Genomic DNA, 23,080 nt, shown 5'->3' with positions numbered 1-23,080 from the left:
GGTCATCCCCTAGAAGGAAGCTGGCTCTCTTTTTAGTTTTTTTTTTTAAAGATTGATTTATTTATTTCAGGGAGAGAGTGAGAGCGAGCACAGGTGGAAGGGGCAGAGGGAGAGTCTCAAGCAGGCTCTGTGCTGAGCGTGGAGCCTGATGCTGGGGCCTGATTTCATGATCCCGATGTCATGACATGAGCTGAAACCAAGAGTCTGTCTCTTAACTGACTGAGCCACCCAGGTGCCCTGGGAAGCTGGCTCTCTTAGTAAACTCTCTTTCCTTTCCGTCTCTGGAAGAACACCATGAAGCTGGCATACCTTTTCCTTGGCCCCATGGCCCTCTTCCTCCTTGCTGGCTGCAGCTGTGTCCTCAGCACCTCCAGTGGGAACCTGCTCACCTTTGTGGGCTGTGCCGTGAGGGAGTTCACTTTCCTGGCCAAAAAGCCAGGCTGCAGGGGCCTTCGGATCACTACGGATGCCTGCTGGGGCCGCTGTGAAACCTGGGAGGTGAGTCTCAAGACTGAAGGCAAAGCCTTCAGGCCAGCCACCTGGGCTGATTCCTGTGTTCACTTTTTAAATAAAATGAGATAGAGTGGGGGCATTCCTGCGGAATTTTTTAAATGACAATTACTTGGCATTCTCCAAAAAAAAAAATCTGAAAGAAGCATGACCTTGCCCCTCTAACAAAGCATTGATATAATTAATATTCATATTTACATAGTGTCTGCGTATTTGGGAATCATCTCTGGAAAGTTAAGATATGCTATTATTCTACACATTTTCCAGATGACATGGAGGAATTCAAGGAGTGAGTGACTGCCAAGTTATATGGATAGTCAGTAGAAAGTTGGGAATAAATCACTGGTTCAAGCGTGTCACCAAACGTTCTCTATACTCTTCTACCTGTGATCTAGCCAGCCAGTTAACAAGAGATAGGTCTTAGGCTCTCGAGCAAGGTGAGGGCGGGTTCTCAGTTCTTCCCTCAGTGGCTCATGCACAGTGTGGCCCTATCCCAGCTCCCCACTGCAATTTGTGGGGACCTCAGAGATTGTCACAGACATGTCTGTCCACAAAGTCCCTTTGTAGTCAATGATATCCATCCAGCCTTTTAAGAGGCATTACATTTTTTTTTAAAAGATTTTATTTATTTATTTGACAGAGAGAAATCACAAGTAGATGGAGAGGCAGGCAGAGAGAGAGAGAGGGAAGCAGGCTCCCTGCTGAGCAGAGAGCCTGATGCGGGCCTCGATCCCAGGACCCTGAGATCATGACCTGAGCCGAAGGCAGCGGCTTAACCCACTGAGCCACCCAGGCGCCCTAAGAGGCATTACATTTAAATGAGGTTAAAAATCTTAGACAAAGTTAGAACTCCATTGGGCTGAGGTGAGGAGATGTTTGCAAGATGAGAAGAAAAGGGGCCCATTTATCATAGAGTGTCCCGTCATGCCATGGAGTGACTGTTGACTCTGTACTGAGGTCCGAGTTGGTCATTAATGAAGCTCTAGTGCAGGTTTGTCACCCTGGTTCAAAGACTTCTAATGAGCACCCACTATTGGAATTTCCAAAGCCAGCATCCAAGATTCTCAGCAATATGAAGTTTGCCTATTTTCCCAATGTCTACCTATGTCCTGAGCTTCAGTCTTGTCAGAATGATTTTGAAAAGTTTTATTAAACACCCCTTGTGAAATCTCACATTTGGTCTTTTTCTCATATCCCTTCTCATATTCATCTGTTGTTATTAAATATATCCTATGATGCTTGTGTCCAGGGCCAACTCATTCCCTAGAGATTTTCTGACTCCCTGGTCAGCCCTGACTCTGGTTTACCTTTTGTGTTACTTTTTCCCATCACACAACACGAGATTATAAATTTTTTAGGAGAGAAGTTTCATTCTTGTGCCTTTGATAGCCCTTGTTGAAGTGTCACGTAGGAACAAGACACTCAATATATATTTGTTGAATTATATGGGATTGACCTCTATCTGGAGTCATACATCTTTTAACCTAATTGATGCCAACTTAGAAGTCCATGAGCACTACGAGAGGAAACTGGCATGAGAAAAAATAGCCGTCTTGTCAGGGACTCAGAGAGCAACCTGCTATCACTTAGATAAAAGTATGACCGCATGAGTGGATTGGGGATGGTGATGAAATCTCCCAATGAAATAAAGCTATTCCACCCAATTTGCTGTATTTTTTGCATCATCTAGGGGTATAAGACCTAACAGACAAATGGAAATTCAACTGCTAAGGATACCATGGCCGTGACTTGACATCAAACTGACTTGGGGAGCTTTGGTATCTTCTCATATTCAGGGCTTGGCCTGGCTGTGTCTAGCCTGACTCAAAGTTCATTTCTTAGCTCTTTGGAGCTCTTTCTGGGCCCAGATTTCAAACTGTGTTTCCTTCAATTCAGTTCATTTTCCTCTTCTCTTTAAAAATTGATGAATGTCTTTAATTGGATCCTGGTCACCCACAGGAGGTCAGGGACTGTGCTCTCACTGGAGAAATGGAAGCATTAAGACCATTAGGGAATAAGATTCTCCTTCATGTTAGCCAGCTTTTATTTATGCCTTTACTCTACTGTATGTACAGGGAGGTCACTTATAGAAAATAAATAAAAGAATGAAATTTATTCCCCAGTAATCTGAAAGTTTCTGAGATATAAAGCACTTATTTTTGGGAACTGGAAAGCATGTCTAAAATGAGGATGTCCGTGACAACAAAGTGGCTGGATTTACTTCAAAGGGGGAACATTGCTGAAAATAGCCTTTGCTCATGGCCTGGGTTTAGGGTTGTCAGATTTATAAAAAAAAAAAAAACCCAAACCAAACCAGATCATGATGCCAGTTTAATGTGAATGAGAGATAAACAATTGTGTTTGGTTTTTTGTTTTGTTTTGTGCTTTTTTGTTGTTTTGTTTTTGGTATAAGTCTGCCCCATGAAATATTTGGGGGCGTATTTTTACACTAAAAAAATTTGTTGTTTATTCTGACATTCAAATATTACTGAGTGTCTTAGATTTTATGTGGCAACTCTGCTTGAGATTCCAGATTACTGAAGGTAAGAGGATACGAAGCAAACTGAAGAGGTTCTGAAAAGTGGAGGAAGCTGTGATATTAAGTTGAGGTCTTCTGTATAGTCCTTAGAAAAAGCAAAGCCAATCTTTTTCATGATGTTCATGGAAGAACTTTGTTCTGGGCCTCATTACCTGTATTTTACGTACCCAATACGAGTGAAGACACTGTTTTTTGAAAGCTTGTAAGTTGCTACTTTTATTATTACTTCCTTACTCTTAGAACAGCTCTGGTAGGAACAAGAGATGACATTTACTGAACACTTAACTTGGTGCTGGGCCTTGCACATCCCAACTCTCATCTTACCTTATCCTCATAAAGAGGCTGTGAGGGGAAGATTTTGTTTTACAGTTGTGGAATCCGAGGCTTTGAGAGATTAAGTGGACTTTCCAAAATCTTCGGCAAGTGGCACAACAGGGGCCTAAGGTTAAGGGTCTGATTACAGGATTCAAATTTTTTTTTTTTTTTAACACAGTCTTGCTGTCTTTTATTTTTTGTGCACTTATCATGCCATGAATTCCTAGGGAAGAGGTTGCACCAGATCAGGTTCTTTTCTGTTGCTTCTCATGAGGTATGCTTCTCCGGGTGGAGCCGGCTAGTGCGTCAGTTGAACCCAAGTACCTTTCTCTTTGGCTTCCTTCTTTTTCTGATCATGTTCCTTCATGTGCTTCAGGAAGCTATCTAGGCTTTTTGAGGGCTTAACCTGCTCAGTATGTACATTCATTCTCTTGACAAGAATCTTGACCTTAACCTGTTCGTTTATAATGATGGCAAGAGCAAGCTGGGTAACACTATAGACTTTTCCAGATTTGCCATGGTAACATTTGGGAGGACACTCCTTTTTGAACAGTGCCCATCCCCTGGATGTCCACAAGATCACCTTTCTAGTGGATTCTAGTATGTGACCAAGGGAACAACTTCCGTTTTCTCAAAGGTCTAAAGAACATAGTTGTGGGTACCTCTTATTCATGTTGGTCATTTTGGTGAATTCCTGGAAGATGGAGTTTCCACTCTAGGGCTTGAGATTTAAACTACTATTTTGTGCTCATTTCCTGATCTCTAGGCTCTTTATAAAATTATCTTGGAGTTCAAGATGTATAAAAGGGGAGGTCAGGAAGTGAATCCTTTGATGATCAGAACAGCCCACAGGGCATTCTGGAACCTTCCTTGCTCTGTCTTCTGTCATTGATTCAACAAATAGCGATTGAGAAGCTCCTCGGTGACAGGGACTACTCTAGGTAGTAGAAGCGCAGCAGTCAATAAAATGGGCATAAATCTCTGTTCTAATGGTGGGGGAAACCCAACACAAATAAATACAATAGGTAAAGTGTCACCCAGTCCTGACAAGTGCTACAGAAGAAAGAATAAAGCCGGAAGAGGGTGGGGACATGGCAGGGTGTGGAGGTGGGATGTTGCAATTTTAAAGATGGTCAGGAAAGGTTTCTGTGAGAAGGTGACGCTTGAGCCAAAATGGCATAAGAGTCCGTCATAAGGGAGAAGAATGTTCTGGGCACTGGGATTAACAGGGCAAAGACTCTGGAGTGGGACTGTTCGTGGGTGGGTCTGAGGAACGATCAGGGACTCCTGTGGCTGGAGCAGAGTGAGAAAGCCAGCAAGACAGGGAGGATGGAGACATAGCAGAGGGTCTCGAAGGCGTACGTCTTTGACTTTGACTCTGAGTGAGATGGGAAATGTCTGGGGCTTTGAGCAGGATCTGACCTAATTTTAAAAAGAATTGCCTGGGGCTGCTGTGTCATAAAGAGACTGTAGGGGATGATGGTGGAAGAGAGACCAGTTAGAAGACTTCTGCAATGATCAGGAATATCCATTTGCTCAATATTTATTGAGCACTTGCCGTGTGCCATGGCTCTTTTGGGAGCTCAGGATATGGAAAGCAGGTTGCTGCTTTCAGGAATTTGCCTTCTACTGGGACGAGAGAGATTGACAAGTAAATAAATGACTAGTGAGTTAATTTCTGATAGTGATACATGGTACCGGGAACAAGAAACAGGATGGTTTGTTCTAATGGGTTTTCTGTTTTCTACTTGTGGGGACAGAAGCCCATTCTGGAACCCCCCTACATTGAAGCCCATCATCGAGTCTGTACCTACAACGAGACCAGACAAGTGACGGTCAAGCTACCCAACTGCGCGCCTGGAGTGGACCCCTTCTATACCTACCCCGTGGCTGTCCGCTGTGACTGTGGGGCCTGCTCCACGGCCACCACGGAGTGTGAGACCATCTGAAGCTGATGTGGCCAGCAGAACACAGCTGGTGGCCTTGAGCTTCCCAGACCCACCTGCATGGGCAGCACGAGCAGCCTTCCCCCTGCATTCGAGCACTGTCTAGTTTTGTCTGCCCCTGTGGAGGAGGGGTACCTGACCTCCTTAGGCCCATCTCAGGCATAAGGCCCAGAGGCAGCCTATTGATGCTAAAAATGCAAAACAGTATCTGTGTTTTCACCACAATAATTTCTCTGGCTCACACACTTGCAAATTATTTTGTCTTTACCTTGAATTTCAGAACATAATCTGTGTATATCACAATCCTCCTCCAATTTGGATTTATAATATGCCAATGGTTTAAATACAGTAGGAGTAATTAGGAAATGGCTCTAGAAAGTCTTTACATTTTTATGTTTTATTTAACAATTGGTCTCTGACTAGATTTATGATTTAAGGGTCAGAAATTAATAAAACCAATGCTTTGTCCTCACACCCCCAAAGAAAATCCAGCTGCAAGCTTCCTTCGAGAAAAAACTCCCTTCTTGTTTTAACTGAGTGCTTACCTATACGAGAAACAGAGATTGTTCAGATTAAAAAAGGAGGCAACAGTAGCTGAAATTGAGAAACCTCCAGTTCTGGATGATTCTTGGCCCATGCATAATTCTCAAAGACCTCCTGAATAAAGAGGCCCTTTTGTGATTAAAAACAAACAAACAAACAAACAAACAAACAAAAAAACAGCCTCAGGAAAAAATATGTAATTAAAGCCATCATTTAGGTCTAAAGATGTTGCAGCTAAACTCTGATTTTAGACTCATGTGATGCTCTCCCGAAGCTAGGCCCAAAATGATTAATCACAAATATTCTTTCTCATTTAGCATATTTTAATTTGTGACTTTTTTAAACTCAGAAATTTTGCACGTTTGTCGGGTAAAGCTGCGCTGCTGGCTCAGGGGAAGTCTGTGATGGTCGAGCTCTTGCACTCTCTAAAATCTTACAGCAGCTGATTCTCTGTGATTTTTTTTTTTTTTTTTTTGACTCTGGTATTATGCAAGTGTCTTTAATTTCGGCATTTTGGGGTTGAAATGAACCTTGTTCCTTTTTCATGATATGCCAAGAAAATCTGTATTAATGCCAATAAAGCAAGTCCTCTGTCTTTTGAATTCATGAAAACTTTCAAAAAAGTCTTTTTAGTCTTTTTAATATACTTGGAAGAACAACAGCAAGCACACTCAAAATGAACCCCAAAGCTACTTTTACTTACACATTCATTTAGAATGTCACATTTAGGAAGGGACTGGATTTCATGATCCCAGAGGTGGCTCCGTTGGGACTCAGACCCCTGGTATATCCCAGCTGGGAGCCAGGAGTGCTCATGGAAGGAGGAATGGATAAGTCCTCATGAAAATAGGAAGGTGAATGTTGGGACTGATGGTCAAGGACTAGGGTATGGAGGTGGACATCTGGGGACAAAGGACATGAGCAAAATCTAGCCTAGTCTTTAGTGCAGATCTGATGGGAAGCAAGAAGGTCACTCTCACATAACACGTAGTTGAGCACCTGCCATCTCTGCCGGCCAGTGGGTGGGTGGTGGTTCGGGACAATGCAGTGTGGCCCTTCTCAAGTGTTTTCAGTCCGTCCCTCAGAACTTCCCTCAGAATTTTCTGATAGAAAGGGCTGCTTTTTAGAGAAACTTAGGGAAGAAAAGCAGAAGCAGTAAGGATTTGTCACAATGTGAGAGAAGGTGACTACAGCATCTGTAAGGGGCCCTCTGGGAAACAAGGGGTACACTGCAGCAGGATATTGAGGACAGTTCAAGGAAGATGCTATTTATAAATGTGTGGACAGAGTTAAGGAAACCAACGAGGGGTGATAAAACGCTCCAAATACTTGTTTAGAAGAGGTGAACATCCCTAGGCTGAAGGAGAAGAAGAGTAAGTGATTATCAGACCCCAGAGAGAGTGGAAGAGGAATGCCACCTGGGAGCTGTGATCTTTTTTAGGATGACCCAGCCAGTCCCAAACTGAAGCCCGGTGGGGAGAGAAAGTACCCCCAAATCACTCTGTTCCACATTCTGATTTTCAGCAGAATTAAATGGGAAGGCAGAGAGCAAGGGAGCTGGGAGCCCATTGATTCAGTCCATAAGTGTTGGCCTCCTGAGAAGCAGGTTGAGTAAGAGTGGAGAGTGGATCTGTGGGAGGGAGGGGGAGGGTGTGAATGGATAAAATCCAGCATAGCTATCTTCTGGGATGCTTAGCTGAAATGTCACAGACAGTGATGTTAGCTGTCAGGGTGGGGGCTGTGGTGGGGTCATAAGGCATCCATAGCATCACAATGACTAAGAGTTCCCTGAGTTGGACTACATGAGGAAATGTATGTGCTGGCTAATCAGTATCTATAACATCTGAGAGATGCAGGAACAGTGGAAATTGTCAGGACTGTGGGATTAGTTGGTTGTTAAATACAGTCAAAGCATTCAGGGCATGACGAGAATGCCACAACTGAAGACATCCTCTGTTTCTGGAGCTGGAGGGCACACTGTGCCCAACACCAGGTCTCAGACCCAAGTGGGAGAGCCGCTGCATTACTGAGAAGGCTGCATGCACTAGCCCAGTAGTCTCCTACCCTTAAGTCAAGGTGCTTCTAGGGAAGGAGTGGGACACAGAGGGCTGGAAAGGGGACAATGAGTGGATGAGTTGAGTTTCCCTAGCAGAAGGGACCCACTTCTTACCGAGGCCAGGCCGAGGCCCCAGCCAAGAAGGATGTTGCCTGTGTTAATACTTGACCTCTTCACACACTTCCCACAACCTCTTATGGATAATTAAGTTCAAGTCTAAGGATAACCCAACCAGGGAAGGACTTTCTGAGTGATGGTAGAACAAGATCTTCCACAGAAGCTGCCTGAGGACTCGAAGAACGTAAACAGGGATGAGTTAGAATGCACATGAGAGTGGATCTTGAGGGTGTCGGGTTCCCATCTCAATTGATGAGGGGGAGAGTGGCAGAATTTAAGACTGGATAAGAGTTTTTTTTTTAAATTGGCACCTTCTCCCATGAATCAGGACTTAACATTCTTACACTTGGATTTTGTTCCACTGAGCTATTGGGATGGCTCTTTAAAGCTTGGGGAAAATGGCTTATAGTGGCTTATATTAATGGAGAGAAGATGCCAGAACTGTCCTGGAAGAATATTTGAGGATAAAAGGCTCAGGGAGGTGGGCCTGCTGGAATGGATTTATTATATAAGACCCAAGAACTCATCAGTTGACTGTTCACATGGAGGTTCAGCAGACACTCCCTTCACGGAAGTGTTAAGGAATGCATTAGCGAGGGGCACCTGCTCCCAGAAAGGCTCCATAGTGGTTGTCCTTTGTCGACTGGGGTTGATGGCAGGAGAAACCACCATGGAACTGGGCTTCCTGGTGTCAGCAGAGATGAGAGGATCTGGGATAGCGGAGCCCAGGTGATGACCTATAGCTGGCGGTAGGAGGGAAGGTGAACGTAATTGCTCTAACAGGCAGCGAAATCACAGCAGTCGTCAGAAGACGGTGTCCCTGGTCCATGGTATTAAAGAAATGAATACATATATGTACATATATATATATATATTTGAGAAAGTTATTAATTGAAAAGTGAAATACCTCTCTCCATGCTAGCCTTGAATCTTTTTCAAAGTTCTTTCTTCCCGCTCCCTCTCTCCACTTCTCTCCCTCCATTCCTTCCTTCCACAATTATTTATTAACCTTAATTTTGTGCAAGGCACTGTGTCTGGGGAATACAGATATGAATATTGCTACCACTGATGGATGTTTTTACTCTAAACAGGATCCTTTCTGTTCATTCTTCTTAATTCTGGTGTCAGCCATGCTTCTAGGCATTTGTAATTGCTATTTTACCATTACCATTATATAGATGATGAAAGTGATGCTCAGAGAAGTCAAGTAACTTGCCTGAGATCCAACAGCTGAAAGGCAGCACATGCCAGGTTTTTCCGACCTAGCACCAACCTCTTTCCACTGGGGCGTGATGCCTTTTCGGAGGGCTCCATCCTAGTCATTACTGCTTGGGTAAGTCTTTGAAGTCCTTGAGTTAGTCTGTCCTCACCCGGCTCAGCATGTTTGCAGTCTCTTCTGGAGGTGGTTTGGTGCCAACCGGGGTTGTTCTATGGAGATTGCAATTTTTTCTACTTTCCTGTATAACCTTTAGGAGGATAATGCTTTGCTGTAGCTCCGATCAAAGCTTACAGCAGGAGAGATTGAAGGAGAAAAGGAGCGAAACATCAAAGGGTAATTCAAAGACACCTGCTGTAGAAATGAAGGTTGTGTGTTTTCAGTTGATTGATGGCCCAGGCAGTGTGAGCACTGAGTGGAGGGGAATGATTGTCCACCTTGAGGTGAGCTCTAGATAAACTCTCAGCAACTCCTTGCTCCTGGAAATGTGTCTATTTTGCAACTAACAAAAGGTAAGGAGAAGGGAATTTCCTGAAATTTTTTTTTCTATGGGAGCGTTTTTGAATGAAATGTATAAATTCGCACGCTCATTCTACTTCTATTAGCTCCATTGACTGATGTGGTAATTCATGCTTTCCTTCTTTCATTGATAGGGAAAGAAAGAGCCACCAGGAGAGAACCAAATTTTGCTGCAGGGACCCAATTCACTCTTCAAGTTATTTAGGTTTTAAGTATAATAGAAAGCATTTCTGGGATCTTAAATGAGGTGTATCTCTGAAAATAATGCCGCATTGATTAAAATGTTTATTTCATAAAGTTTCCCAGAGAACTGCTTATCTTCTTCACCCAGGAGATGTTTTCTATAAAATAAGGGGCACCTTATCTTTTTTTAGTTTTTTTCAAAACATTAAAGTAAATTATTAAGAAGTAGCTTTGAAACCATTATTTAACAAATTCTGCAAATTTTGTTTTCTATTGAAAATTTCTACCAGTGAAAGTTTACTTGGAGTGGAAGAATTTTGGTCATTCTTTGCTAGATGAATCTTTTGGGATTTGTTTTACAATGAGTTCCCTTTGTTTTAATGAATGAGATTGGTTGGAATTGTGTATAGGGAGATCCAGAAGGCTTAGTGGCTGATTGTTGTGATCCTGGGGTATCTGAAGAGGTGGTGTCTAACAACAAGAAAAAGAAACAGGGACAGGATGAGAAAAGAAGGAGCAGGTGCAAAGCACTGTAATTGGTAGTGTAAGGCAGAGACTTGTCTCCAATGTTAAGGAATTTAGAAGGATTACTCTAGTCTCTGATCAAGGTCCTCATTATCAGGAGTGAAGTAAATATTTCCTAAGCTCTTTTGCTTTATAATTGACTCTAAGTTCCTCTGACTGTACAATTTTATTAGCATACTGAATACTTCCCAATATACAGGATCATATATACTTTGACCTTGATTGTGGGCCAATAGGGCGTCAGGAAAATCATTCAAACCCCAAATACAACCACTCCCAAACAAACAAACAAACAAACAACATTCCCTCAAAGAGAATACATTGCTTTAACATAGGATATCAATATTACCAAAATGAGAATGGTAATATTCTTTTGGTGATGCTGAAGATACAATTACCAGCAAGAAATATAGATATCCCTGAGTCACAAATAATATACAATTTAAAATTATTTAAAAGAGCATTTATTCACTTAAAATAAATTTAAACTATACATACACAAAATGGGCTATGATGAATTATTAATTGTCATCTCGAGGACGGATACATGCAGAACTATGAGTTTAAAATAGAAATTTAATCCTGTTACTTTGCAGGTTCTTTCTACAGGAAATGTATGAACAGATCACATGCTTTCTTGGCCTCTCTGTGTTGTTCCTGCAGATTTCTAAGCATCTACATCCTGGTGAGGGACCCTAAGATTCTAGGCTGTTCCGAACCTCCATCTTCTGTCTTCCTCTTGAAATCTGCATATCAAGATTAAAATATTTGGAGGGGTTGGTAGCCAATTTTACTGAGTGGATTTAAGACATTGGAATTTTAAAATCGTTGGAAATGTTTTTAAGAGGAAGATTTTGTTCGACATTTAGCTCCTGCTTGAGACACCTTGGGAAGCTAAAGCTGAAACATTTCCCTATTGAAACATAAACACCGGTTAATGAGAGATAAAGTCCAGCTGAAATGGGATGCAAATTTCAGGATTACCAAAATCTGAGCCAACTTCAGGACGTAGCCAAAAGGAACCAATGTGCCATGGGTTCACTCTTGCAAGCTCTGAGTTGTACACTGAGGACGAGGGAGGAGTACAAGCAAGTGGGCTCCGATCAGGGTGTTTCTTAGCACTTGATTATTTCCATGTGCTTAATTTACTAGGAATGTTTTTTATTCAAAAAAGGAGCTCTCAGATATCTTGGACTGGGATTTTCTTTTATTGTTGCCATAAAGGGACTAGAAATCAAACATTTAAAAATTACGAGTAAATGAATTCTTGAAGAGAGATTGAGTGTTGATGAGAATTTTCTTGCCCTACTAGCTTTTTACGAAGAGAGAAAACAGGCTTTCTTGTGTGAAGTGGTGGGTATGCAGAGCAGTGGCCGTCCATGGTGTAAAAAGCACTTTTTGGCAGCTTGGACCAGTGGTTAAAAGCAAGAAATCAAGGATATATTTGCAATAATGAAAATAATCTTTGGTAAGACTTGGTTTTGGGATTTGACTAAACCCTTCTGAGAATGCTGGCTGCTTGGGTAGCCAAACTGCTCCCAGATGTAAAAGCTGTCCCAGTTTATAAGTATTTTCAATTTTTTAAAAAGATTTTATTTATTTTATTTGACAGATAGAGATCACAAGTAGGCAGAGAGGCAGATAGAGAGAGAGGGAGGAGGAAGCAGGCTCCCTGCGGAGCAGAGAGCCCAATGCGGGGCTTGATCCCAGGACCCTGGGACCATGACCTGAGTCAAAGGCAGAGGCTTTAACCCACTGAGCCACCCAGGCACCCCTATAAGTATTTTCAATTTATAGGTATCTTAGGACACCAATGTGTTCCACATTCTAGGGCATGAAAGAGGACACCTGATTTTGAGTTCTGAGGTTAGAGGTCTATCAACAGTGTGAAGGGAAGCCAGCTGCAGGAAGGGGAAGGCAGTCCTTCACAGAGGAGGTGGTCCCTGAATGACTGTACCTGTCCAGTGACACCAGGTCCTTATTTGGGGATGGAATTGTTGATCTGCTAGCCAGGTAACTAGCAGACCACTTGGAGGTACAAAGGAAGTGGTGACCCGGTGCTCTTTCTTCATTTGTTTAAAGAGAGGTATAATTTGCCTTCAGGACTTCTTCAGCAACAATAGGATTTGAATAAGGTGATACACTTTCCGTGTGCGTGTGTTTGCGTGCGTGCCTGCACGAGTGCATTTTTAAAGAGCTCTTGTATGTGGGGGCGGGGTGGGTGTGTGTGGGGGAAACCAAGTATGGCTTCCAGGGATGTTTAGTAAAAATACACTAAGTGAATACAGCTCTGGCCTGTGTATCGGACAGTGGGGATATAAATCTGTGGAGGCCCCGTTTAGAGGACATGCTTGTGGTCAACACTGATTTTGGCATCTAGGGAACATCTGAAGCCACGCAGACAGAAGCTTCATCCAAAGTTTTATGCCCCAGAAATTTGTTTTATCTTCATTTTATAAAATGTATAACTTCCTGTGATATGAATCTTTCTTGTTTTGGAAGGCATTTTCTCTCTCTTCCTTATAAACAGCAAAAAACCTTGAAGAACAGAAGTATTTCAGATTTAGCAGATCTTTCAAACCAGATGCTGCTTTTTCTGTTTTTAATTCCAAATAGGCTTATTGCTTTACCGCAGCTGGGCAGCACATGACAGGCTTCTGAAAGCCTTTTTATTCATCCAATAAACACAAACAACTCAAATATTAGCCTAACGAATACCCAAAGGGTAGCCTCAGAGGGACAAACAAAGCCGATGGTTTCTTCCTCAGGTGTTTGGATATAACAACTGGTGGTAAACTTGGTTGTCTTGTCCATCGGTACCTCTCAGATTTTAATGTGTACATGACCTGGGGGTCTCATTAAATGCAGGTTTAATTTTAAATTTGGTTTGGATTCAATGGGTCTGGACTGGGCCCGAGTTTCTGTAGTGCTAACTAGCTCCTCCATGGTGATGCGGGTTATTGGTCCCCAGGACACACGTGGAGTGGCAAAGGGCTAGACAATTTCCTGTTCTAACGGAGGCCTGGGGAAGGCAGTTTGCTCAAGTGGTTGGTGAAGACACCCTCAGATAACGCAGAAATGAGAGCAGGAGAAAAGACAATTTAATGACTTTAAAGGTAGAACGTGGCATAAAGCAAACTGCTTAAAGAGAACGTGAAATAATATTCCATTAGTTACGAAAATGTACATTACATTTCATAATGTACATAATGTACATTTCATAAGCCATTACATAAGAAGCAGGTTGTAAGAAAGCCAAAGCCCTTCCCTTGCCTTTCATTTCCCCCTGCAGTGATCACAAGGGGAGCAGCATGGGCGTTTCAGGTGGGATAAGATTCTGCTGAAATGTACTTCAATAGTAATAACTGTTTACTCAGGGCCAAGAAACAATTAAAGCCAGGTGATGCGAAGAATGTGGAATTCATTAACCTTCCTGCCCATGGCTCCTCTAGGAGAACAAAACCTGACTGCTTAAAAAAAACAAAAAAAAACAAAAAACAAAAAAAACTGATTTAAAAAATGGCAGGTGGTGGTAATTTTAGGTAGATATTTACAAACCTGCCCCAGACATACCATCCTGCCATGAAAGTTTTACTATTTTTTCCTGCAAAGAATTAACATAAACTCCAAAGACGGACATGCAGGGGGTTACTGGGAAGCTTGGGGAGCTAATAGGGCTTGCAGGGGAGCCTCCGTTCTGTGCTTTGGGGACCCTCTCATATTGTCCCAGACCTCATATCCCCTAAAACGCCGATCAGACCCCATTCGTCAAAGGTAACTTGATATACTGAGAGGCTTGGAGGACATGGCTGAAAATACAACAAAATCTTACTTACTATAGCAGCAAGAAGCTTCTGATACACTGCCGAACTCAGGACACAACGAAATTGCCAGAGTAGGACATGTGTAAAGCACATACACATGCACACAACAACTCTGGATTTTGACATAATATTCCCTAAGGAGGAAAAAAAAAATTGTGACCAAGAATAATCATGTAGCTTTTACTCTCATTTCCTGTGCTGGAAGTTCAAGGCCAAGAACTGTTGTTGAACTCGCATCCCTGAATTCACAGATGAGCCAAACCCTCCTTGACTCATTCCTAACCCACAGAGATCTCCAATGAGCGCCACCCAGCCTCTGAAACTGGAAGTGCCTGTGTCTGGAGCTTGGCGTTTTCATCTCCTTTCTGGGCTTTGTGGACACTGAAGCACCAGGTATTGTTGCTTTAGCTCATGGTTTTGGGTTCTGTTATCGTTGTTGTGCATGCTAAAGGCCATCGTTCTGTTTGGAGCTATTGCACTGAAGATCAATACGGATCTCTTACACAAGTTACCGTCTTTCAAGATACTGCAACATCATCCTTTTCAGGTTTTAAGTCATGCTAGTGCTTAAAAAACTTCCCAAATAATTGATTCACTCATATTCCTTGGTAAATTTCCCCTGACCATCTGCTCCATATTATCAGAGAAGGTGTGAGCATGAAGACCACCCCCTCCCCCATATCGTTACTGGAGTCTCAAAAAGCACTGTTCAGAATTTCATCATTTTTAAAGCAATGTTGAGGAGGACTTATGTAGAATCATCATATGATGAACCCCCTCGACTGATTCTGGAACACTCTTCACATGAACAGTCCTCCTTTCTTCCCTAGGGCTCTGGCGGCCAGACAGAACTTAGCCAGTGCCTGGGAGAATTGTCAGGTGTATGTGTTTTGCCTTGTGTTTCATTTTAGTTTTCTCTCCATTCTCTAGATGTTTCCTTTTTCAACAGTACCTAACTTTGTTTGTTAAGAAACACAATTTCCCCCATCTTCTTTTTTCTCCTTCTCTTCCTAATGGTTCTTGAGATGAAAATACTCTGTTGAGTTTCCTTTTTTGTACTTGGGCAGCCTACTCAATGACTCATAAGAGAGTAGCTGGTGACCTGTGGCTCTCACTGTTGAGAGCAAACGCACTTTAGGTATTCTGGCATCCAAACATAGAGGCCAAAGACATAGAGGGTTAGATAATCATCTCTATCATGGTGCCAAACATTCCTTTAAAGCAAAACCTCAATTTCTAATCTTCTATCACTTTGGTCACATGGATGACTTTGCCTTTGTGAATACAATACTACATCTTTGAAGTTTTTGCAGGTCAAGTATTTCTTTTTGAGCAGTCTACTTGGCAAGTTTATTAACTGCTCAAAGAACCTACACACTACATAATGTACATTTTTGTTGGTCTCAAGTTTGGCTTTTAACTTTAATTTCTCCAAAACTGTGAACATGGTTGTGATTTCTCCTTTACTACCATTTAAATATTATTTCCTCATTGATGGTTCTATGAAAATTGTATATGGTTACATCCACTGCATCTGGAACTTCTTTTATGGACCAGAAATCTTCCAAATGGTTCTTTGCGTATCATTATCAGACATAATGTTATTGGAATCTCAGGACCAAAACTTCCTTCTTGTCATAAGTGTATGACTTATTTTTTTCATTTCCCAGCTTACTGCTTCCTGGTTTAGGCTTACTCTGGTTATTACATTCAGTAATTGTTCTTTGAGTGTACATTTTCTTGGCAGAAATCAGCCCAGATTACTTATGATGACATGGCTTTGACTCTTGTAGTAGTCTTTTTTATCTCCAAAACAGCCCAGGGAGTCCATTAATTCTACCAAATAACCAACCATTTGATTGAAAAAAAATTGTTAAACCAGTTACTTGATTAAGCTACTAGATTGGGATTACATTGCTGTATACTGTGCAATTAGATGGAGATTATAGAACGTTGTACATTGTGGATCCCAAGCATACTGCAGATCAAATTCCTATCTCTAGCTTATTACTAGTGTGATGTATTATCTAAATTACAGTGGCCTAAGTCATGTATTTGAAATGAGGCTGAGATCTGTAGGATGAACAAAAGCAATTCCAATAACACACCTGCAACACAACAACTTAGTATCTGTGATAATGAATAGATTACAGTGCAGAGTTTGGAGCACTGGATGGGAAGCAGAATGGCTGGGGTCTGTTCCAGCTCTGTCACAACACATTTCTTTTGACGCCTCTTGATTTGAGTTTCCTCATTTGTAGAATGAGGGAGTTGGACTGTATTTTCTGGGCCCTCTTCTAGCTCTGAAAAGCTGACTCTACCTTCCGATGGAGATTGGCTTCCCCTTCTTGACTTTGGAAGATGGTCAAAAGTCAACGATCCTTCTTCAGATCCTTCTTTCAGATCTCTTCTGATCTTTATAGTTTTATTTAATATAGTTTTATTTAATCTTATGGCAGGAAACATGTTTTACTGAAATGAACTACCTCTTGCCATGAAACAGGCAACACATGGTTAATTTGGTAGAATATTAACTCATTTATATCGTTTTGTTCTTCATTATTTTATTTAATGAGCTTTATGACCTTTATGACCTTTAGCAGCCTCTCCACCCAGACACTGGTTCTAGGTGGGTTCTGGTTCTAGGTGGGAGAGTGATTTTCTCACTGTGAACTCATAATTCCCATGGTCCAGTAGGGAAGGGAGGTCATGGCCTGGGGAATCATTTGCTCTTAGATGCACATGTCTGGAAAGTTCTCCTTGGTAGAGCAAAGATACGCACTCTTTCATCAACATCAGTGAGAAGTGAGGAATGGCCCTTTAGTAAGATGTAACCATGCAATGATGCAACAAAACTGGCTAACAGCATTTCATTTATTACAGGACTAAATGCTCATTATTGTTTGTAAAGAAGGAATCCATAACCTCTGTAAAGTTACTGTTTATGGACGGTTGATTTCCATTTACAGAGGAAGAAAGTCCTAGTTGTCTCTAAATGTCAAGCTTTGGCTCACAAAACTCCCGTTTTCTTTTAGTTTGAGGGTGTGTGTATCTCTGTGTGTATGCCTGCCTGTATGTGTGTGTTTAAGAAAATGTTTAGCGACTGGAGAATTGAGCAGGGAAATAGGACTTGCAACATGGAAGAAAGAAAAACTCATTTCAGAAATTCTAAACAAACAAACAAAACCCCCAAACTGAGGGGATGTCATGGAAGGCGTTAACAGAGAAGACCCACATCATATGTTACATGGGGCTACCTCCGGGAGGAGAAGGGACTAGAAAAAGACTGGATTTTTCCAACAGAAGGAGTGTGAATCTGGAAATTGTTATGTTAAAATTGGTGTCATTTAATGCTGCAAGAGGCACTTTGCTTATGCAATTGAAATCAAAAGTAAACTGCCTACCTGGGTGTTTCCAGGGTAATTGCAAGCAAATAAGGCTAATTAGGAGACTTTATCGTCTCTAATTAAAAGCTAGGAAATAATTCACTCTGTGATGCAAGAATCCCTCGCTATTTGGAAGAGGCATATAGAAAGCGCACATCATTCTTTACTGGGAGCTTTTACTTTCAAAGACCCAAGGTGCTGTTCTACAGAGCACAGCACTTTGGAAGCAGGGGATAAACAGATTCAGAACTTGGTACCCACAGATACATCCCCTAAACACACATTTGGGACAATGAGTGTAGGAAGTAGGGAGAGGCAATATATTAGTACCAGCTGTACTTGGAAAATGTCATTTAAATGGAACAGGGAGTGGACGTGAACCAAGCTGAGAAGCCCTTCGGGTTGAAGCAAGTGGAAATATGGAAGCACTTTGCTTAACCTTTGGGGACTTTTAAACATTTACTTTTTCATGCCCCATGGCCAGAGCTTTCTTTTAGATCAGGTTATTATTGGGCAAGGGAGAAAGCGAAATTAAGGGAAGAAAAGGGCAGGCGCCTGGGAAGGGAGGGAGCAGGATATTTCTCTTTGCTGAATGAAGAATATTTTAAAACCTAGGTCTGCCATATTCTTCCCCAATCAGTTTGATTAAAAAGCAGAAATACTACTTTCTTAAACACAGTTCATTTGTAATTTGCCTTGACAATATAAATATGGGGGAAAAAATACGGTTACCCATCAGCAAAAGCATTTCCAGGGTGAATCTTTGGCAAAAGTGGGGACCCGCGACAATTCAGGTGGTGTTTTTCTTTCAACCAGGTTCAAAAATCTTTGTAAATTTCCAAAAGTTGTAACGTTTTCTTGTTTCCTTCTTACAGTCAGGCATTCAGAGGTACGCGTTGGTTCTAATAGCTTTGGTAGAAACAGGCTGAAAATGGAAATGAATATAAAAATCTTTGCCTTGAGGCTAATTTGGTATGGACTTGTAAGGCCTGAGTAAATTGATAAATTAGTACATTTTAAAAAATAATAATAAAAAATAAATGCAAGACACATAGGTTTAACATCAGATTCAGAGAACAAGATTAGTATAGTGTTCCTGGGTTTTGTAGAAGACACGGGGTAAGGCCACCAATACAGGAACTGAGTTCCTCTTCTGGTATCTTGGTGATGATTTCCTCTCATCAGCTTCACGTTCATGGAGGGAAGATGCAAAATGCAACATGGTCTTTGCTTTCATCGGCAACATGGTCAGCAGCAGCGCTGGCTGACGTCTGGGCGGGCTCAGCGTTTTCATGGAGTGTGCAATGTGGATGCTTCAGGCTGAGAGGGGGGACGTGGCAGTTGGTGTGCTGTGCTTGCTAGGGGCTCCTGGGGGAGGGATCAAGGCTCCGTGCAAAGGGACGTCTTCTCTGGTCGCACCTTCCTTCATGGCTTGAGCTTGGTCTCAGAGGTCGGCGCCACTGTCACCTTTAGGTGGGGTGGAGGCCAGTCCCCCAGCAGCCTCAGATAATTGAACAGCAGCTGTGACACTCAGAGCAGCGTTTCTTTTTTTTCTTGGGGTGGAAAATGGTGAGAATCGCTTCATCAAAAACCGCTTTGAGACCTTTCTGAGTTAGGGCCGAACATTCCAAGTAGCACTGTGCTCCAATCTTCAACACAAAAGAGAGAGAGAAAGGCATGAGAGGGGAAGAAAAAGGCGGAGTGGGATCAGACCCTGCTCAGCCACCTGCTGCCTCAGCTTGTCCTGCAAATAGCCCTGGGGTTGGTTTGGATGTGGTGTGTGTGTGTGTGTGTGTGTGTGTGTGTGTGTGTGTGTGTTTCCTTTTGCATTTCCATTTGCATCTACTATCCTAATTTTTATATTTTTTACTTTCTGATATTAGCAATAAATGGTTGTGGATTGTTTTTGGTTAACCAGTAAGTTCTGAAAGTGAGCCATTACCACTCATTGCTAATATAAGAATATGACAAATGTAAAACTTGAGAGAGGATTCAAAAGCAGTGATATGGTTTAAATATACTTTGTGAACAACAGGGCTACATGATGTTGTTTTTAGCACCCTTTCATAGGCGTGCGGAATGTGTAAATCTGGTACGAGTGAAATGTATCTCCTTCTGTACGCAGGAAGGCAGAGTGTCAGCTTAGTTGGTAAACCATATAGAAAGGGAGTGGATGATAAGGTTTGATAGATCGTTCTTCACAAAAATGTACTTTTTCTCCCCCAAGACTATTTATTTATTTATTTGACAGAGAGAGACACAGTGAGAGAGGGTACACAAGCAGGGGGAGTGGGAGGGAGAGGTAGTAGCAGGCTTCCCGCTGAGCAGGAACCCAGGCGTTCCTAAAATGCACTTTTCTTAAAAAAGACTTTATTTATTTATTTGACAGAGAGAGATCACAAGCAGGCAGAGAGAGTGGGGGAAGCAAGCTCCCTGCTGAGCAGTGAGCAGAGAGCCCGATGCGGGGCTCAACCCCAGGACCCTGAGATCATGACCTGAGCCGAAGGCAGAGGCTTAACCCACTGAGCCACCCAGGCCCCCCCCCCCCCCCCAATGCACTTCAGATGAAGTCTCGCTCACCAAGGTAATACTCAATTGGTATTATTACTTGGTTTTGACATACTTTAAAAGGTGTATTTCTAAGGAGTTGAAAAACCCGAAACATGTAAAATAAAAATCATGAAATACATTTACTGATGGAGACACCCTCCTTGTTAGTATATGTTCCATGCGTACTTAAATGATAATATTTTGTTCTTGCTTCAGACTTTATTTCAAAGCTTTTGATGATTTTATACTGTGATATATTTGATAATCACAAAAATCCCTTTGAGAAACATAGGAATTCAGTCCAGAACTAGAGCTTCTCTTTAAAAAATAGCCAGCCAGAGCAGACCATGTTTGGCAGGCAAACTCACGAGATTGTTCACGTGAGGGAGACTCAGGGTTTTAATTGCTCATAAGCTTGGCATTAGCTAACGATATGATGCGGGCCTTTTAATATTAGGGACATCTGGAGAAACGCTTTTATTATATACTTCACGTTATGAGAATAACTAAAGAATCAAAGCAGATTCACAAGAGGGTGGTTGGATGGTGAGCCCTCGGAAGCCACAGCAGATCCATGACTAGAGCAGGGTAGCAGAATCACATGCCTATTCCAGTAACTTCTGTCAATGAGGAAAGCAGGGCAAGGTGCCAGCCTGGGGGGACAGGTGGAAACCATGGGGAACCTGAACAACCCCCTCCCCACCCAAAGAGCTGGCAGTCTCAGCCAGCTCTGGACAGTCGTTGCCATGGTTCACTATTGGCCATCTTTGTACAATTGGACTTTTGGATTTTTAGGTAATAATTACCAATTAAAAAAATACTTTGTGGGCCAACCAAGACACTAATATGTGATTCTTTAGTTCATTGCAGTGCATGAACTAAAGGAATTTGTAGTAGACATTAGGATAGAGGGGGAAAAGCCCCAGAAGGTAAAATGATTTGTTGAAGGGCACCCAACCAGACAGCGGAACTAGAGTAGAATCTCGGTCTCTTGGCCTGTGTTCTTTGTTCCATGACGGTTGCCCTTATCATTCAACTCTGCAAGGAGCTGGTCAAGGGGCATCTGGGTGGTTCAGTTGGTTAAGTGTCTGCCTTTAGCTCACCCTGGGATCGAGCCCCTTGTGGGCTTCTCCCTCTCTCTGCCCTCCCCCTGCTTGTGCTCTTTGAATTTCTCTCTCAAATGAATAAATTCATAAAATCTTAAAAAAAAAAGATGATCAAAAATTAAGCATGAAATAAAGTTTTTCTGGTTGGGTCCAGATAGTATACACTTTTTTTTTTTTCCTATAAAGAAGAAATACTGTATGAGCTAAAGGAAAACGCCCACAGAAGAGATGTTGGATATTAAAACTGCTCTTACGGTTTCATTTTAACCATGGTTTGGCCTTTGAATTAAAAAAATGTTTTTTTTATTTGCAACTGATGAATCACTAAACTCTGCCTCTGCAACAACCCCATCCCCCCCAAAAATGGCTTTATAAAATCATTAAAAACAGATGGATGCAAAAAAGGGATAAAAATAGAGACCATTTTCCTAATAATGTCATGAAATGGCATCGATTACATTTTGGGATTGTGGCCAATGCTTGCTAAGAACATGTGAAAAGCACACCACTCCTGTGAGTTGAAGGACTGCTTGTAATGCAGCTCTTCTCTGTCATGCTGAAAAAATACCCAGAGAGTGCTGAGGGGTCATTTGTCTGGAATGTCTCCCCACTAAGCTCACAGGCCTCGCTTGATTGTGGAAGGCTCAGTTCAGGTGGGGCTCTGGGCCATCAGATGCTGTAAGATGGGCAGGGCTAGTGTGTCATCCTCCGTCCTGGGTGCTCCTAACAGCCCAGCAGCCCTTGCCTTCTGAAGGCGGAGGAGGAGCCCAAATGCGTCTGTCCCTATGCAGATATTTCCGAAGATAATGAAACAGTGGATCAAGGCATTACTGTGTAACTGAGTTAATATAATACTGTCTCGGACCGATAGTTCCAGGTAAAATAGCAAAGAGATTTTGGGCATGATTTGGGAAATAGGTGTGTGAGAGAGAACCCAGTTATGAGGTATTTTGAAGATTTTTTTTTTTTTAATTCATTTGAGAGAGAAGCAGAGACAGAGACAAACAGAACACAAGCAAAGAGGGAGAGGGAGAAGCAGACTCCCTGCTGAGCTGGGAGCCTGACATGGGACTTGATCCCAGGACCTAGATATCATGACCTGAACCAGAGGCAGACGCTTAACCATCTGAGCCACCCTGGCACCCCTGAAGTGAGTATTTTGTTAACCATCTATCAAGTGCTCTGGATCAGAGAGAAGACTTCACCCTGGTTCAGGGAAAAGGCACAGCCATTATAGACACTGCTAAAAAGAAACCACCTCATTAATGACTTCGACATTGTGAAATGGAAAACGGTCTCAAGGAAACAGCTTTCCTTAAAGCTTCCTCTGCCTCTTGGAGCAAAATGACCTATACAGTCAAGTATTTGGAGCATTCTATAAGAGAGCAGGATTTGTGGATGCTTGTTTAGATACACATGTTAACAATCTGTGACATGCTTTGCCAAAATGATTTATTTTCCAGGAAAAAAAAAAAAAGAGATTGAGGAATGTACACTGAGGGAACACTTTTCTCATAGCTTTATAATGGCTGAAATGTATTACCCCAAAGCTGAGAAATTTATCAGACATGTAGAGAACTTACAAGAGTCTGACAAGAAGAAATTAAAGAAACAAACAAATGGACAAACAGAATCCACAGTGACCAGTCGGGTGAAAGAAAACCTCTTACATCTTCCAGGTCGTCGTTGTGGAGGTGGGACATGTTATGGAATAAAATAAAGTGTCTCTGGAAGGAATGAAGGCA

The 23,080-nt window shown here is 42.1% G+C and overlaps 2 protein-coding genes across 2 annotated transcripts in view; one reads left to right on the top strand and one right to left on the bottom strand.

Moving 5' to 3' along the window:
• Positions 1–294: 294 nt before the first annotated feature.
• Positions 295–5,313, top strand: GPHB5 (glycoprotein hormone subunit beta 5). The gene is made up of 2 exons (XM_059371302.1): positions 295–498; positions 5,125–5,313. Exons 1-2 carry the CDS (start codon positions 295–297, stop codon positions 5,311–5,313), a joined length of 393 nt encoding a protein of 130 aa, XP_059227285.1.
• An 11,428-nt stretch (positions 5,314–16,741) lies between these two features.
• Positions 16,742–23,080, bottom strand: part of RHOJ (ras homolog family member J) — a 79,134-nt gene continuing 72,795 nt past the window's right edge. Inside the window, exon 5 of the mRNA XM_059373341.1 lies at positions 16,742–19,328. Within this exon, the coding sequence (XP_059229324.1) occupies positions 19,182–19,328 (147 nt within the window). The 3' untranslated portion in view covers positions 16,742–19,181. The remainder of the gene's footprint in view (positions 19,329–23,080) is intronic.

The sequence above is a fragment of the Mustela nigripes genome, chromosome 13, assembly GCF_022355385.1.
Source record: "Mustela nigripes isolate SB6536 chromosome 13, MUSNIG.SB6536, whole genome shotgun sequence".
NCBI classification, from domain to species: domain Eukaryota; kingdom Metazoa; phylum Chordata; class Mammalia; order Carnivora; family Mustelidae; genus Mustela; species Mustela nigripes.
The sequence above is the reverse complement of the archived record's forward strand: the minus strand, read 5'-3'. Positions and strand labels throughout refer to the sequence as shown.